The sequence below is a fragment of the Phocoena phocoena genome, chromosome 20 (assembly GCF_963924675.1).
Source record: "Phocoena phocoena chromosome 20, mPhoPho1.1, whole genome shotgun sequence".
Lineage (NCBI taxonomy): Eukaryota > Metazoa > Chordata > Mammalia > Artiodactyla > Phocoenidae > Phocoena > Phocoena phocoena.
Genome location: NC_089238.1, coordinates 3,328,886 through 3,342,727, shown reverse-complemented (window position 1 = coordinate 3,342,727; position 13,842 = coordinate 3,328,886). Strand labels below are relative to the sequence as shown.

Below are 13,842 nucleotides of genomic sequence, written 5' to 3'. Positions count from 1 at the left end.
TTTAGATAGCAACACTTTTATTATTCCCAGGTTCCGCCCGCTGTTGTTCCCTCCATGGCTCCCCACGTCCCCTAAGATCGTGCCCCTCCTCCCCAACCAAGGCACTCTCCAGGGGAGGTGACAAAGGTGGCAGTGAAGGAGGTGGTGGAGGAGAAACACCTTTACTGGAAGACCAGTGTGGACACGAGAAGGGGGAATGGAGTGAGAGTGCACGAGAGGTGGGGTCCAAGGAGCCAGTGCCTTTTTCAGCGCCCCTCCTGAGGGCTGAGAAGAGACGGGCTGACACGCCCCGGCACCATCAAGGCCCTGCTCTCCTTTGGGAGAGGGCCTCGTGGGTGAGGGGGAGTCAGGAGGCCTGGGGTTCCCACAAAGAGAGGGAGAGAAGCCACCGGGTTTCACCGATCCATGCTGTCGTCCGTCGGGGTGGAGAAACAGGTCTGTAGCAACTTTTCGCAGAACTCCAGCTCCTCCTGGATTGGGGTGTGAGATTGGGAGCCCTGAGTGCAGAGGCCACCCCCTGCCTTCACCAGCTTTGCCCGCAGAAACGGCTCCTCTTCCCTCCCACCCACCACCCCAGAAGCTTCCTGTCTCACCCCACTGGTCTGTCCTCACATCAGCCCCCTCCAGCTTGTCCTAACTCCCAGAAATGACCAACCTTGATTAATCCCTACTTAAAATCCCTTCCATGGATACAAACTCCAGAGACCAAGAAAGAAGCACTGATAGATTGGACCACATAAACATAAAAGGTATCTGCATAGCAGAAAGATGCCAGAAACAAAAGTGAAAGAAAAACAACAATTTGAGGTGAAAAATATTTGCAACTCATCACAAACGTCTAACATACTTAATACTTCAAGAGCTTTAATGGGGGCTTCCCTGGTGACGCAGTGGTTAAGAATCTGCCTGCCAACGCAGGGGACACGGGTTCGAGCCCTGGTCCGGGAAGATCCCACATACCACGGAGCAACTAAGCCCGTGTGCCACAACTACTGAGACTGCGCTCTAGAGCCCGTGAGCCACAACTACTGAAGCCTGCGTGCCACAGCTACTGAAGCCTGCACGCCTAGAGCCGGTGCTCTGCAACAAGAGAAGCCACCGCAATGAGGAGCCCGCGCACTGCAACGAAGAGTAGCCCCCACTCGCCACAACTAGAGAAAGCCTGCAGGCAGCAACGAAGACCCAATGCAGCAATCAATCAATCAAAATTTTTTTAAAAAATAAAGCTTTAATGAATCAGTTGCAAAACCACCACCCATTAGATAAATGGGCAAAGGATATGAATGAGTAGTTCACAAAAAAAGGAAAAAGATGCCCAACTTCACTCACAGGAGAAATGCAAACATAAACTGGACTGGAATACTGCTTTTCACCAATAAGCTTGAAGAAAGGTCAAATGGCTTGAGGAAAAGCTTGAAGAAAGGTCAAATGTCTTGAGGCACCCTATCCTGGCCAGGATGTGGGAAAGTTGAGTACCCTCATGGCTGCAGTGTCGAATGGTTCAACTTCTATGGAGAACAACTTGGCAACAGCTAAGGACGTGGCGCTTAAACCCTGTAACTTCATCTTTAACCTACCTTAACCCAGCCTTTCCCTTTCTAGAAATTGTTCTATAGACATACTCCTAAAGTTACATGTGTAAAAGGTTATTCTTTTAGCAGAGTTGATAGTAGTGAAAGAGTGGAAACAAACTCCAAGAGGATAGAGCCATAGGCACCGACAGGAAACACACTCGTGGATATGTTATGAAAGGGAATATGGCAAGAGCAGAATAGTGGTCAGAATAGGCTGAATTTACACAAAATGAAGAGAGGAAGAGGAAAAGAATTGATATGTACATTTCCTTGTATGTGCACAGACTATCTTAGGAAGGCCACAGGAAGAACTGGGTGGATAGGAATAGGGGTAGGAGGGAGACTTTTCACTGTTTATCCTCTCATGCATCTTGAATTTTGAACCACATGACTATGGGGCCTATTCAAAGAGCACCAATGTAATTTAATTTAACTCTACACACGGCCCACAAAAGTACCTACAAAAGAGGACTGGCTAAATCATGATGTAATCACTTCAGAGAATACTATGCAATTATAATATTGAATTACACTGAAATTAAAGCACACCTCTATTTACATATCTGGAAAGAGTTCTAAGACAGACACATAGGGGAGAAAGAAGGCCATGTGAAAACAGAGGCAGAAATCGGAGTGACGGATGTATCCATAAGCCAAGGAACGTCAAGGACTGCCAGCAACTACTAGAAGCTGGAAAAGGCAAGGAAAGATTCTTCCCTAGAACCTTCAGAGGGAGCACGGTCTGGCTGACACCTTGACTTCAGACTTCTGTTCCCCAGAACTGTGAAACAATACATTTCTGTGTTAAGCCACCCAGTGTACTCTGTTACAGCAGCTCTAGGAAACAAATGTACCACCTTACCTAAAATATCACATCCCACCATTCTCTAACCCCTCACTGGTTTAATTTTTCCTCACTGTAGTTCTAACTTCCTCATGTCATATTATACACAACAGTATATGTTAAATTATATAGATACGTATTACACGCGTGTGTATAGATAGATAGATAGATATGTATCTGTAAATACGTATTTGTGTGTGCGTTTGTCTACATTTTTATCTGTTACCCCATGAGCCCCATGAGAACCAAGGCTGTATCCCTTTGCCCCAAATCTCCAGTGCTCAGGTTGGGACCTGGCACATGGGTGACCTGCCCCTGATGGAAAAATGAAGGTTTCCACAGATGTATACATATGTAAAACTTCTCACATTGCACACTTTCAATATAGGTAAATTATACCTCAATAAAGCTGTTAAAATTTGTTTTGAAAACAAAAAAAAAGGCATGTTGGCCGGTTCACAAGAGGCTTCCCTCACCAGGTTGGTCTCATGGTCTGGTACCAGGATCTGGCACACCAGAGGCTCAGGGAACAAACACATGGATGCATCAAGCAAGGATGGCTAAAACCACAGGCCGGACGAGGGCCGGGGCTTCCCCTGCCCCCCATGGGCACAAATCTCCACGGGTTCTCGTGATGAGGTCAGGGGGCGAGCCCCTGGGGGCGGGCACTGTGCCTCTCCCAGTCACCCCCGCTCCTCACACCCAGTGCCCAGCACCCTTCTGCAAACACCTGATGGTGTCCACAGAGGAATGATCTCAGCACAATGGAAGTCCCAAGAAGCTGGCACGTTTGCTGTGTCCAGCTTTGCGGAAGCACCAGCGTCTGGGCGGTACTATAACGGTTGGATAAATTACTTAAGTAAAGTTAACTAAATCACTTAATCCTTTAAATAATTAAATAACTGCTGAATATGTAATTAGTTGTTCTTTATCACTTATTTGTTACTTATCTATTTAAATACCTGAGTTGTTACTTATCACTTGTTACTCAATATCTATATAATTAATATCTAATGAGTTGTTATCACTTATTTGTTACTTATATATTTAACTATTTAGTGAGTTATTTATTGCTTGTTATCACTTGTTACCCTTTATCTAATTAAATAGCTAATGAGTTGTTATTTATCACATATTAGTTACTTACCTATTTAATCAAATATTTAATTTGTTGCTATTTATCATTTACTTATTTATCAATCTAAAAATACTTAAATATTTGAATGATATGATGTAAACAACAATATTAAATAATTTGGATAATAATTAGATGAGTTTGGGGGAATTCCCTGGCGGTCCAGTGGTTAGGACTCAATGCTTCCACTGCAGGGGTTACAGGTTCTATCCCCACTTGGGGAACTAAGATCCCGCAAGCTGTGAGTCATGGCCAAAAAAAAAAAAAAAATTAAATGAATTCGTTAACTCTTTAACTCTCAAAACCCCGAGCTTCTGGTTCTCCTTGCAATCCCCCTGGTGTTAACACAGCACGAGTCACATGGCGGGGGGGCAATAAATGTTTGCTGAATGATGACTAGAGAAACACATGAATTGTAAAGAGGATGTAAACAAAACCGTGGGAGAAGAGACCCAGAAGGCAGGCACCAGGCTGGCCCCTCCCACAAAACGGCCGGGTCCCCTGGGCCAGCGCCCCCGCCCCTCCCATCAGCAGTACCTGGTACTCCTCGTGCTGCTGCAGCAGCTGGCACCGGTGCCGCAGAAGCTCCTCCAGGCCCAGCTCGGGCTCCCGGCACTCCCGCACACCCTGGGGGAAGTCCGTCACCAAGCTGCGGGGACAGGAGAGCAGCCCTTGGGACCTCGCTCTGCACAGCACCCTGAACCACGGGAGCCTCGGCAAGCTGCTCCCCCACACTGGGCCTCAGTTTCCCCACCTGCAACGTGGACTTGACTCCTGTCCCCGCCCCAGCCCAGGGACTTCGATGAGACTTGTACAAAACAGGGCACTCAGCACAGTGCCCGGCCTGGAGCCGACTCCACACGTGAGAGCTGCTGCCTGCTTGTCCAGCTGCTCCATTCCATCGTGTTTTAAGACTCTAATCTGCTTGTACTTTGTGCGGGGGATGGGGGAGTATGAGTGTAAGAAAGACTCTCCCCCTCCTCCCCAGGCTGCTGCGGCAGCCCCCAAGGTGAGGAAACTGAGGCTCAGGGAGGGCCAGCGCCGTGGTTCCTGCTCCCCTCTGACCCTAAACCCTTTAGCCCCCACGGAGGGGGGCGGTCCTTTTGGGCCCCAGCGCACCTGCACAGGGCTCCAAGCACGTGCTCATGGAAGGGACTGTGTTCTGTTCGGACGAGGGCCACCAGCTGCTGGACCATGCCCATGGAGCACAGGGTCCCTGCGGAAGGGCCACGGGGTCAGAGGGGCAGTCCCTTCCCCCGTGCACTCCCCGCCAGGAACCATCCCAGCTCCCTGCCCTGGCCACCCCACCTTTGTGTTCAGGGTGGCCCACCAGCAGGTTCTGCAGCAGGAACGCCGACTTGACCTTGAGCTTTTGCACCTGCTGCTGCATGGCCCGCATCAACACAGAGAAGCCGTCCAGGCGGAGGAACTGCAGCAGCCCAGCCTCCTGCTCCCGGACCAGGCCTGGGGAGGGGGGAAGGCGGGGCCTTGAGGTGACAGTCACCACTGCCACCATCATCGTCCCCATTATCTCACCATCACCACCATCATTACTGTCATCACCCACCATCATCACCACCAATATCATCATCACCACTACCATCACCACCATCAACACCATGACCACCACCATCACCAGTATCATCATCATCACCATCATCACCACTACCATCACCACCATCATCACCAGTATCATCATTACCATCATCACCTCACCATCACCACCATAAACACCACAATCATCACCATCCTCATCATCATCGATTTCTATGGGTCCGTGCTTCACAAGCATTACCTTTAAGTATTTTTAATTTAGGGACTTCCCTGGTGGTACAGTGGTTAAGAATCCGTCTGCCAACGCAGGGGACACGGGTTCCAGCCCTGGTCCAGGAAGATCCCACATGCCACGGAGCAACTAAGCCCAGGCACCACAACTACTGAGCCTGCGCTCTAGAGCCCGCAACACAACTACTGAGCCTGTGTGCCACAACTACTGAAGCCCGCGCGCCTAGAGCCCGTGCTCCACAACAAGAGAAGCCCGCGCACCGCAACGAAGAGTAGCCCCCGCTCGCCGCAACTAGAGAAAGCCCGCGTGCAGCAACGAAGACCCAAGGCAGCCAAAATTAAATTAATTAATTAATTAATTAATTTTTTTAAAAAAGAGCAGAGTACTTTAAAAAAATATATTTTTAATTGAGATATAATTCCACAGTCTGTACAATTTACCTTTTTAAAGTATACAATTCAGTGGTTTTTAGTATATTCACAAGGTTGGCTTACCATAACTATCTAACTCCAGCATATTTTCATCACTCCCAAAAGAAGCCCCATACCTGTTAGCAGTCCCTCCCCACAATTGGCAACCACTAATCCGCTTTCCACATCTATGAATTTGCCTCTTCTGGACATTTCATATAAATGGAATCAAACACTGTGTGGTCTTCTGTGGTCGGCTTCTTTCACTCAGCATGTTTTCTAGGCTCGTCCAGGTTACAGCATGAATCAATATTTCATTCCTTTTAATGGTTGAATAGTATCCCATTGTATGAATAAGCCACGTGTTTTTTAATCCATCCATCCACTGATGGGAACATTACCTCTTTTTAATCCTCAAAACCACCCTAGGAGGTGAGTGCTCTAGGAATCCCATTTTACTGATGAGGAAACTAAGACCCAGAGAGCCAGACTACTTCATGAGGGGTCACCCTGGAAGGCCTCCGAGTATGACAGAACCAGCCTGAGGGGTGCACCTCCAAGGAGGCGCCGACTTGGGCAGGGTCTAGGCCAGGATAGATGGGAGCCCCCAGAAACCCGTGGCCAGTAAATCCCTGACATGTGGCAAGTGCCACTGAGGACCTGAGTTGTTAATCTCATTTGAGTTTAATTTATTTCAGTTTAGGGTAAAAAAGTGAAGCAGTGGTACAGCATGTTCCCATTAAGCACAACTTCGTCCCCTCACTAGAACTACACTCCACACTGACTGCTAAAAATACAGCCTGAGGTGAGATGTGCTTTATATGTAGGATGTACACTGGGTTTCAAAGACGTAGAGTGAAAAAAAAAGATGTAAAATATCTCATTAATACTCCACATAATGATGGGCCGAAATGATAATAATTTGGATATATGGGGTTAGATAAAACATTACTCAATTTAAAAAATAAAAAAAAGGACAGGCGGATGGTGAGGGGAAGACATGACAACCCTCCACGTCCGCTCTGCCTTCATGACGGATCCAGGAGCAACCACTTCCCTTCACTCCAGGGCCTCTCCACTGGGCACAGCTGACATGCAGGTACAGGCCATTCTGTGTCGTGGGGGCCGCCCTGTGCACTGGAGGGTGTTGAGCGGCAGCCCTGGCCTGAGCCCACTAGATGCCAGTGGCCTGGAGATGCATCTCCCTGGGGGTGCCCCCACCGACCTCCTCTGCAGCTCTCACACACTCCTCCACCTGACCTTCTCTTGGTCTGCGGCCAGAGGGTGAACCTCTGTGAGCCTCCATGCAGCGGGCCACAGGAGCAGTCAGGAGACCGACCAAGCAAAGGGCTCGTAGCACCAGGGCTGGCCTGTCCTAAGCACTTTCCAAATGGTAGCTGCCACACGATGGCATACCCTGCAGCCATGCCCACCCCCCAAAAAAAGAAGGCAGATGCCACTGAATTGTACACTTGAAAATAGTTATGTGAATTTTACATCAATTTTTAAAAATATAAAAGGCCTCGGGCTTCCCTGGTGGCGCAGTGGTTAAGAATCCGCCTGCCAATGCAGGAGACACGGGTTCGAGCTCTGGTCCGGGAAGATCCCGCATGCTGCGGAGCAACTAAGTCCGTGCGCCACAGCTACTGAGCCTGCGCCCTAGAGCCTGCGAGCCACATCTACTGAAGCCTGAGCGCCTAGAGCCTGTGCTCTGCAACAAGAGAGGCCACCACAATGAGAAGTCTGCGCACCGCAAGGAAGAGTAGCCCCCACTCGCTGCAACTAGAGAAAGCCCGTGCACAGCAACAAAGACCCAACGCAGCCAAAAATAAAAATAAATAAAATAAATAAATAAAAATAAAAGGCCTCAGCCGTAAGAAAAAAATGAAATTTTGTCATTTGCAACAACATGGATGGACTTGGAGGTATTACGCTCAGTGAAATAAGTCAGAGAGAGAAAGACAAATATGGTATGTTATCACTTATATGTGGAATCTAAAAAATAAAACAAACTACTGAGGGACTTCCCTGGTGGTGCAGTGGTTAAGACTCCACGCTCCCCATTCAGGGGGCCCGGGTTCGATCCCTGGTCGGGGAACTAGATCCCACACGCATGCTGCAACTAAGAGTTCGCGTGCCACAACTAAGAAGGCTGCCTGCCACAACTAAGACCCGGCACAACCAACCAAATAAATAAAATATTTTTAAAAAAATAAAATAAAACAAACTATTGAATATAATAAAAAAGAAGCAGACTCACAGATGTAGAGAACAAACTAGTGGTTACCAGTGATGAAAGGGGAGCGGGGAGGCACAAGACAGGGGTGGGTTTTAAGAGGTACCAAAAAAGAGGAAAAAAAAAAAAGATAAAGGGCATTGAATTGATAGTTCCTGTAGCTCCTGCCTGGCATCCTGGATTGCATTCTCTGGGAGAAGCTGACCGCCCAGCTTGAGCTGTGATGACACTCAAGCAGCCCCCGAGAGGACCCCGCCCATGACAAGGAGTGATCGGGGCCCCAAATGTCAACAGTGCCAAGACTGAGAGCCCTGAGGGGCCTAAAAGCACTCAAGCTGGGCCTCGTCCCGTGTTGTGAGGCTCTGGCTCTCTGACCAGCGGCAGGTGTGGCAAGCTCACTGCTCTGTTCCCAGCACCCAGCAGAGCCCCGGCAGGTACCGGGGATAAACGAACACACAAGGCCCCTCTCTCTCTGCCCCAAAGCAGATCCGGAAGCTGGCACCAGCCCTAGGGACCCGAGCCCCTCCCCGGCAGCCCCCGGGACACTCACAGGAGATGGCAAAGAGGGCCTTGACGCGCACAGCATCGCAGGGGTCCCGATCCAGCAGGCGCAGCAGCTTGCGCAGTGCGCCAAGGCCCAGCACCTGCTCCTGGATGGCTGCCACGTTCTGGCTGCACGTGCCGATGAGCTGCGCCGCCCGCCACCGCAGCCCCGCAGGCCCCGCCTCCAGGTAGCGGCCCACCAGCAGGTGCATGCCGGACAGCTGGCAGAAGTCTGTGTGGAGAGAGGGGAGCAGACAGGCCAGGTGTGATGAGCTGAGCTGTGTCCCCACAGATTTACACTGAAGCCCTAACCCCCAAGGCCTCAAAATATGTCTCTATCTGGAGACAGGGCTTTAAAGAGGTGATTAAAGTGAAACGGTGTCATGGGTTGGGGCCCTAATCCAATATGACCGGGGCCCTTATAAAAAAGAGGAGATTAGGACACAGACATGCACAGAGGGATGACCACATGAGGACAGAGCAAGAAGGCCCCCATATACAAGCCAAGGACAGGGGCCTCAGAAGAAATCAACCCTCAGACTTCGAGCCTCCAGAACTGTGAGAGAAGAGCCTTCTGTTGTTTAAGTCCCCAGTCTGTGGTGCTTTGTTACGGCAGCCCAACTGGACAAATACACCAGGTGAGGCTGAGGGGAGCCTGCCCCCAAGGGCAGGCTCTCCCCAAGCACCCAACTGGGGGTCTGTCCAAGGCCAGTGTGTCTCAACAATGTCAGCATTTGGAGGGTCAGGGTCCCAGACTCCAGCCCACTAAATGCCAGTTCTGACCCCCCGTCTTTGTGACAATCAGAACATCCCCTGTTGGAGAACACACCACACCAGACGTCCGCAAACTATAGCCTACCACCTGTTTTCTGTATTGGTGAGCTTGGTGGTTCTCCAAAAAGTTAAATACAGAGTTACCCTGTGACAACTCTTACATATATATCTAAAAGCATCGAAAGCAGAAACTTGAACATATGCTTGTACACCAGTGTTCACAGCAGCATTATTTACTATAACCAAAGGGGGAAGTGACCCAAATGCCCGTCAACTGATGAACGAATAAACAACATGTAGCCCATCCACACACTGGCGTCTCAGTCAGCCACAAAAAGTAATAAAGTTCTGATACAGCTAAGACGTGGAAGAACCTTGAAAACATCACCTTCAGTGAAGGAATCCAGTCACAAAAGGTGACATATTCTACTATTCCATGTACCTAAAATGTCCAGAACAGACAAATCCACACCATCAACGACCACACCACACCCCTCCAAGTGGAAGTGACCACTCATCCTTCTATTGGCTTCTCAGCATTTAGAATAAAACCCACAGCACCAGCCTTGGCCCGTGAGCCCCTCTATGCCCAGCGTCACTTCCTAGACCTCGCCCCTCACTCACTCTGCTCTGCTGGCTTCACTGCTGTTCCCACACAGGCCAGGCAGGTTCCCACCTCAGGGCCTTTGCACTGGTCATTCCCTCTACCTGGAATGCTTTTTCCAGAGCTAATTCCATGACTCACGCCCTCACTTCAGGTCTCTGATCAAATGCCACTCCTCGGGGAGGCCTTCTCTGACTACCCCATCCAGGACCACCTCCTGTCTCTTACTCTAGGGAGTGGCAATGGACTCCCAGCAGACTAGGGTGAAATGGTCAGTCTCAGAGAGCATCAGGGAGGTGGTGGACTGAACCTGGCACCATCACTGCTCCTGATGGCAAGCAGACCAAGCATGGAGGGACAGGGCAGTCTCACCTGGGGCCTGAGTCAGAGCCCGAATGGAGGGGTAAGGCTGGAAGGCTGGGAGGAGGCTGGTTGTGTGGTCCCTGAGACAAAGGACAAGGGCTGGGCTGCAGCAGGACCCAGGGCTTAGGAGGAGGAGGCAAGAGACAGAAGGGAGACCAGAAGGCAGAAGGCACAGGACCCTGGAGGCTGGGGGCAGGCTGGAGCGGGCCTGGCTGTACCTGCAGCGTTGTCCATGTTCTCGCACAGGTCGGCCAGCAGCTCCAGGGCCCCCTCGCGCTCTTGCTGGTCAGCAGCCAGTTCAGCCTCACCAGCTGAGGGGGTTGTGGGCTGGGACAGCACTCGGAGGCAGTTCTTCATCTGCTCCACCTCTTCCCGCTGGCCCCGGAAGGCAGCCGACATGGCCTCCTGCAGCCACTGGCGCCTCTGGGGGTTGAGGCGGAGCGGGAGGGTGGGGGAAAGAAGCAAACCTCATCAATAATCAACTCAGGAATAACAGTCATTAATAATAACAGCCAACATCTGAGAGTTGAGTGTCCTTCAGTCAACACGTACCTACCGGGCACCTTCTCTACTGACAGACTCGTTTCTAGACGCTAGATCTATGGAGAGACTGGCTGTGGGGCGTGAGAGGAAAAAGAGGGGTCAGGGACACCTAGGTTTTTGTCCTGAACAACTAGAAGGAGATGGGGAAGACTGCAAGAGAATCAGCAGTGGAGTGAGAGGAGTAGAGATTAGAGCTCTTTTTTTTTTTTTTTTTTTTTTTTTTTTGTGCGGTATGCGGGCCTCTCACTGTTGTGGCCTCTCCCGTTGCGGAGCACAGGCTCCGGACGCGCAGGCTCAGCGGCCATGGCTCACGGGCCCGGCTGCTCCACGGCATGTGGGATCTTCCCAGACCAGGGCACGAACTTCTGTTCCCCGCATCAGCAGGCGGACTCTCAGCCACTGCGCCACCAGGGAAGCCCTAGAGCTCATTTCTGAACTTGTTAAGTTTGAGGGATCCATGGCACAGCCAAGGCCAGATATTGAGTACGCTGCCTGAAGTTCAGGGAGGAGGTCCAGCCTTGATCTCAACCTCGAGGATTTCTCAACCTCGACTCTGCTGACACTTTGAGCTGGATTGTTCTGCCGTGGGGGTCGTCCTGTGCACTGTAGGGTGTTGAGTAGCATCCCTGGCCTCCACCCACCAGATGCCAACAGCACTGCCCCCACCTCCCACCCCCCCGACCCCACCATGGTTAAAACTGCCCCCCCAGGAGAGCACCACTGGCCTAGAGATATAAATTTAAGAATCATCAGGGCTTCCCTGGTGGCGCAGCGGTTGAGAGTCCGCCTGCCGATGCAGGGGACATGGGTTCTTGCCCTGGTCCGGGAAGATCCCACATGCCGCAGAGTAGCTGGGCCCGTGAGCCATGGCCGCTGAGCCTGCGCGTCCAGAGCCTGTGCTCCACAATGGGAGAGGCCACAGCAGTGAGAGGCCCGCGTACCGCATTAAAAAAATAAATAAAAAAATTAAAAGAATCATCAGAGGAAAACGTCAACGTGAGATCACACAGGAAGTGAGGGTAGAAGAGAGAGTCCTGGTGTGCTCCATGGTTAAGAGGCTGGGGAATGAGGATGAACCAACAGAGGAGATGGGGAAGAAGAGCCAGTGAGTGGGATGAAAAGCAGAAAAGCATTTTGTTCCAGATGCCAAATGAAGAAAGAACTCAAGGGGAGGGGGTAGTAATCAAATGCTACTAGTAAGTCAAATAAGATAAGCGCTGAAAACTGGCCGCTGGTTTTTTGGTTTTTGGCCAGGCTCCGTGGTCACTGTCCTGGATAAATTTGGGCAAGATGTTAATCTTTCTGTGCCTGTTGCCTACCTCATGGTCCCAGAGGTTCAATGACATCATGGATGTAACCGAATTAGCACCATATTTTGTATACTGTGATTGTCATCGCCAACTAAACATCATGTATAACAAATATTGCTATTAATCTCCGAAACAACCTTCCATGGTTAAGGATTACTGTTATTCCCACTTCACAGATGAGAAAATGGAGGCACGGAAAAGTGCGACTTGCCCAAGGTCACATAGTCAGCCATCCACAAAGCCTTAAGTCAAATCTAAGCGGTCTGTCCACAGAGCCTGTGTTCTTAATGAGAATATCCTGCTGCCTTCAGGAGCACGACCTATGTGTCAGGTTCTGTGTTGAGCCCTACTTCAACTGGAACCTCAGAACTACCCTGTGAAGTACCACTGTTATTCTTATCATCAACATCAACTTGCAACTAAAGAACTCGACGCTCAGAAACATGACGTGATATACCCAAGGTCACACAGCTGTATGATGCTGAATCCACGGCTGTCTGGCTCTGGAGAGCCCTTGCTTTTTCTTTTTAGCATAAGACTGTCTCCCAGCACAGTGCAGGGATCCAGGGATCTGACCTTCAGTCTACAATAACCCTATCGAGCACAAATACAGTCTACTATGACTTCACAGCGGGACTCCCGCCCCTCCCCAGATATCTGTCCCCACGTCCCTCACCCCAGTTTCTCGGGTCCCCACCCTTTACCTCCTCACTCATGGGTTCTGGAGGGAGGTCTGGCTCTTCAGAGCCCGCCGTGATGGCCATCTGCAGCAGACCTTGGAGGTTTCGCGGTGGCGGGGGATTGCCGGAGCCGCCCGCGGAGGAGCCGCTGCCCCCTGACGAGCAACCCTGGGAGGCTGGGGGCAGCGCCAGGGGAAGACGACTGCTCCCGGAGCCTTGGTTCGCCATGGGCTGTTTGCAAAGAAGGGAAGAATGTGTTGGGGTAGGGGATGGTCCCCGCTGAGGTAGCTCTGGCGTCCTGGCGGGTCGATTCCTGGGGGTCTGCTGATAAGGGGCGTTTTAGGGAAGCTCCGCGGCCCCGCATGACCCCAAACCACTCTGCCCACACCCCCTTTAACCCTCTTTTCTTCTCTCATACCAACAGGACCCTTCCCCAAAGTCACAAGTCCCTCCTTCCTCCCTAGCAACAGGCCCCACCTACTCTCCCTAGCAACCCCCTCCTCCATTTCCACTGCAGTCCTTCCCGTCTCTTAGCAACCCCACTGCCCAGCCTTCAGAGCAACAAGCCCTCCCTGTGGTCTTCTTAGCAACAAGTCTCCTCCCTCCTCTCCGAAGAGGGGAGCCTGAGCGGGGCGGACCTCACCTTCCCGGGCCTCGTGTCGCCGCCGCTACTAAAGACAAACTCGCCCGCACCTGACTCTGCTGGGCGCCGCCATATTGACCGGAAATACTCACGGTCTCGCCCGGAATTTCCCCGCGCAGCCACCCAACTGAGGGCCGTACCTGGGCGTGAGGCTACTTCTCCCGGTTCTTAAGTCCTTCCCACCTGGCGGGATACTTCGCTCGGCCTGGCCCCTCACCTAGGCCACGCCCCCCGCGCTCACGCTCTGGCGTAAGCCCCGCCCCCTGCCCGGATCCCGCCCCTAATGAGCCCCTCCTCCTCGTTGCAAGCTCCACCCTGCCCTAGTGCAGGCCCCGCTCCCTGGTCTGGCTCCGCCTTGGCTAGACCCCTTCCACACCCACGCACCCTGTCCCAGTTC

At 51.4% G+C, this 13,842-nt stretch overlaps 1 protein-coding gene across 1 annotated transcript; it reads right to left on the bottom strand.

Annotated features, from left to right (window-relative positions):
* Positions 1-13,513, bottom strand: HSPBP1 (HSPA (Hsp70) binding protein 1). The gene is made up of 8 exons (XM_065899656.1): positions 13,446-13,513; positions 12,827-13,123; positions 10,488-10,692; positions 8,536-8,760; positions 4,862-5,017; positions 4,673-4,769; positions 4,091-4,202; positions 1-470 (listed from the first exon to the last, which is right to left on the bottom strand). Exons 2-8 carry the CDS (start codon positions 13,028-13,030, stop codon positions 396-398), a joined length of 1,074 nt encoding a protein of 357 aa, XP_065755728.1. The 5' UTR covers positions 13,031-13,123; positions 13,446-13,513; the 3' UTR covers positions 1-395.
* Positions 13,514-13,842: the final 329 nt, after the last annotated feature.

Excerpts from the sequence above, each read along its gene's own strand:
- HSPBP1 (XM_065899656.1), bottom strand. The coding sequence starts at position 13,030 with ATGGCGAACCAAGGCTCCGGGAGCAGTCGTCTTCCCCTGGCGCTGCCC. Across the intron at positions 5,018-8,535 it reads GGCCCTCTTTGCCATCTCCT|GCCTGGTCCGGGAGCAGGAG; the intron begins GTGAGTGTCCCG and ends CCCCCTCCCCAG. Across the intron at positions 4,203-4,672 it reads GTGCTTGGAGCCCTGTGCAG|CTTGGTGACGGACTTCCCCC; the intron begins GTGCGCTGGGGC and ends CTGTCCCCGCAG.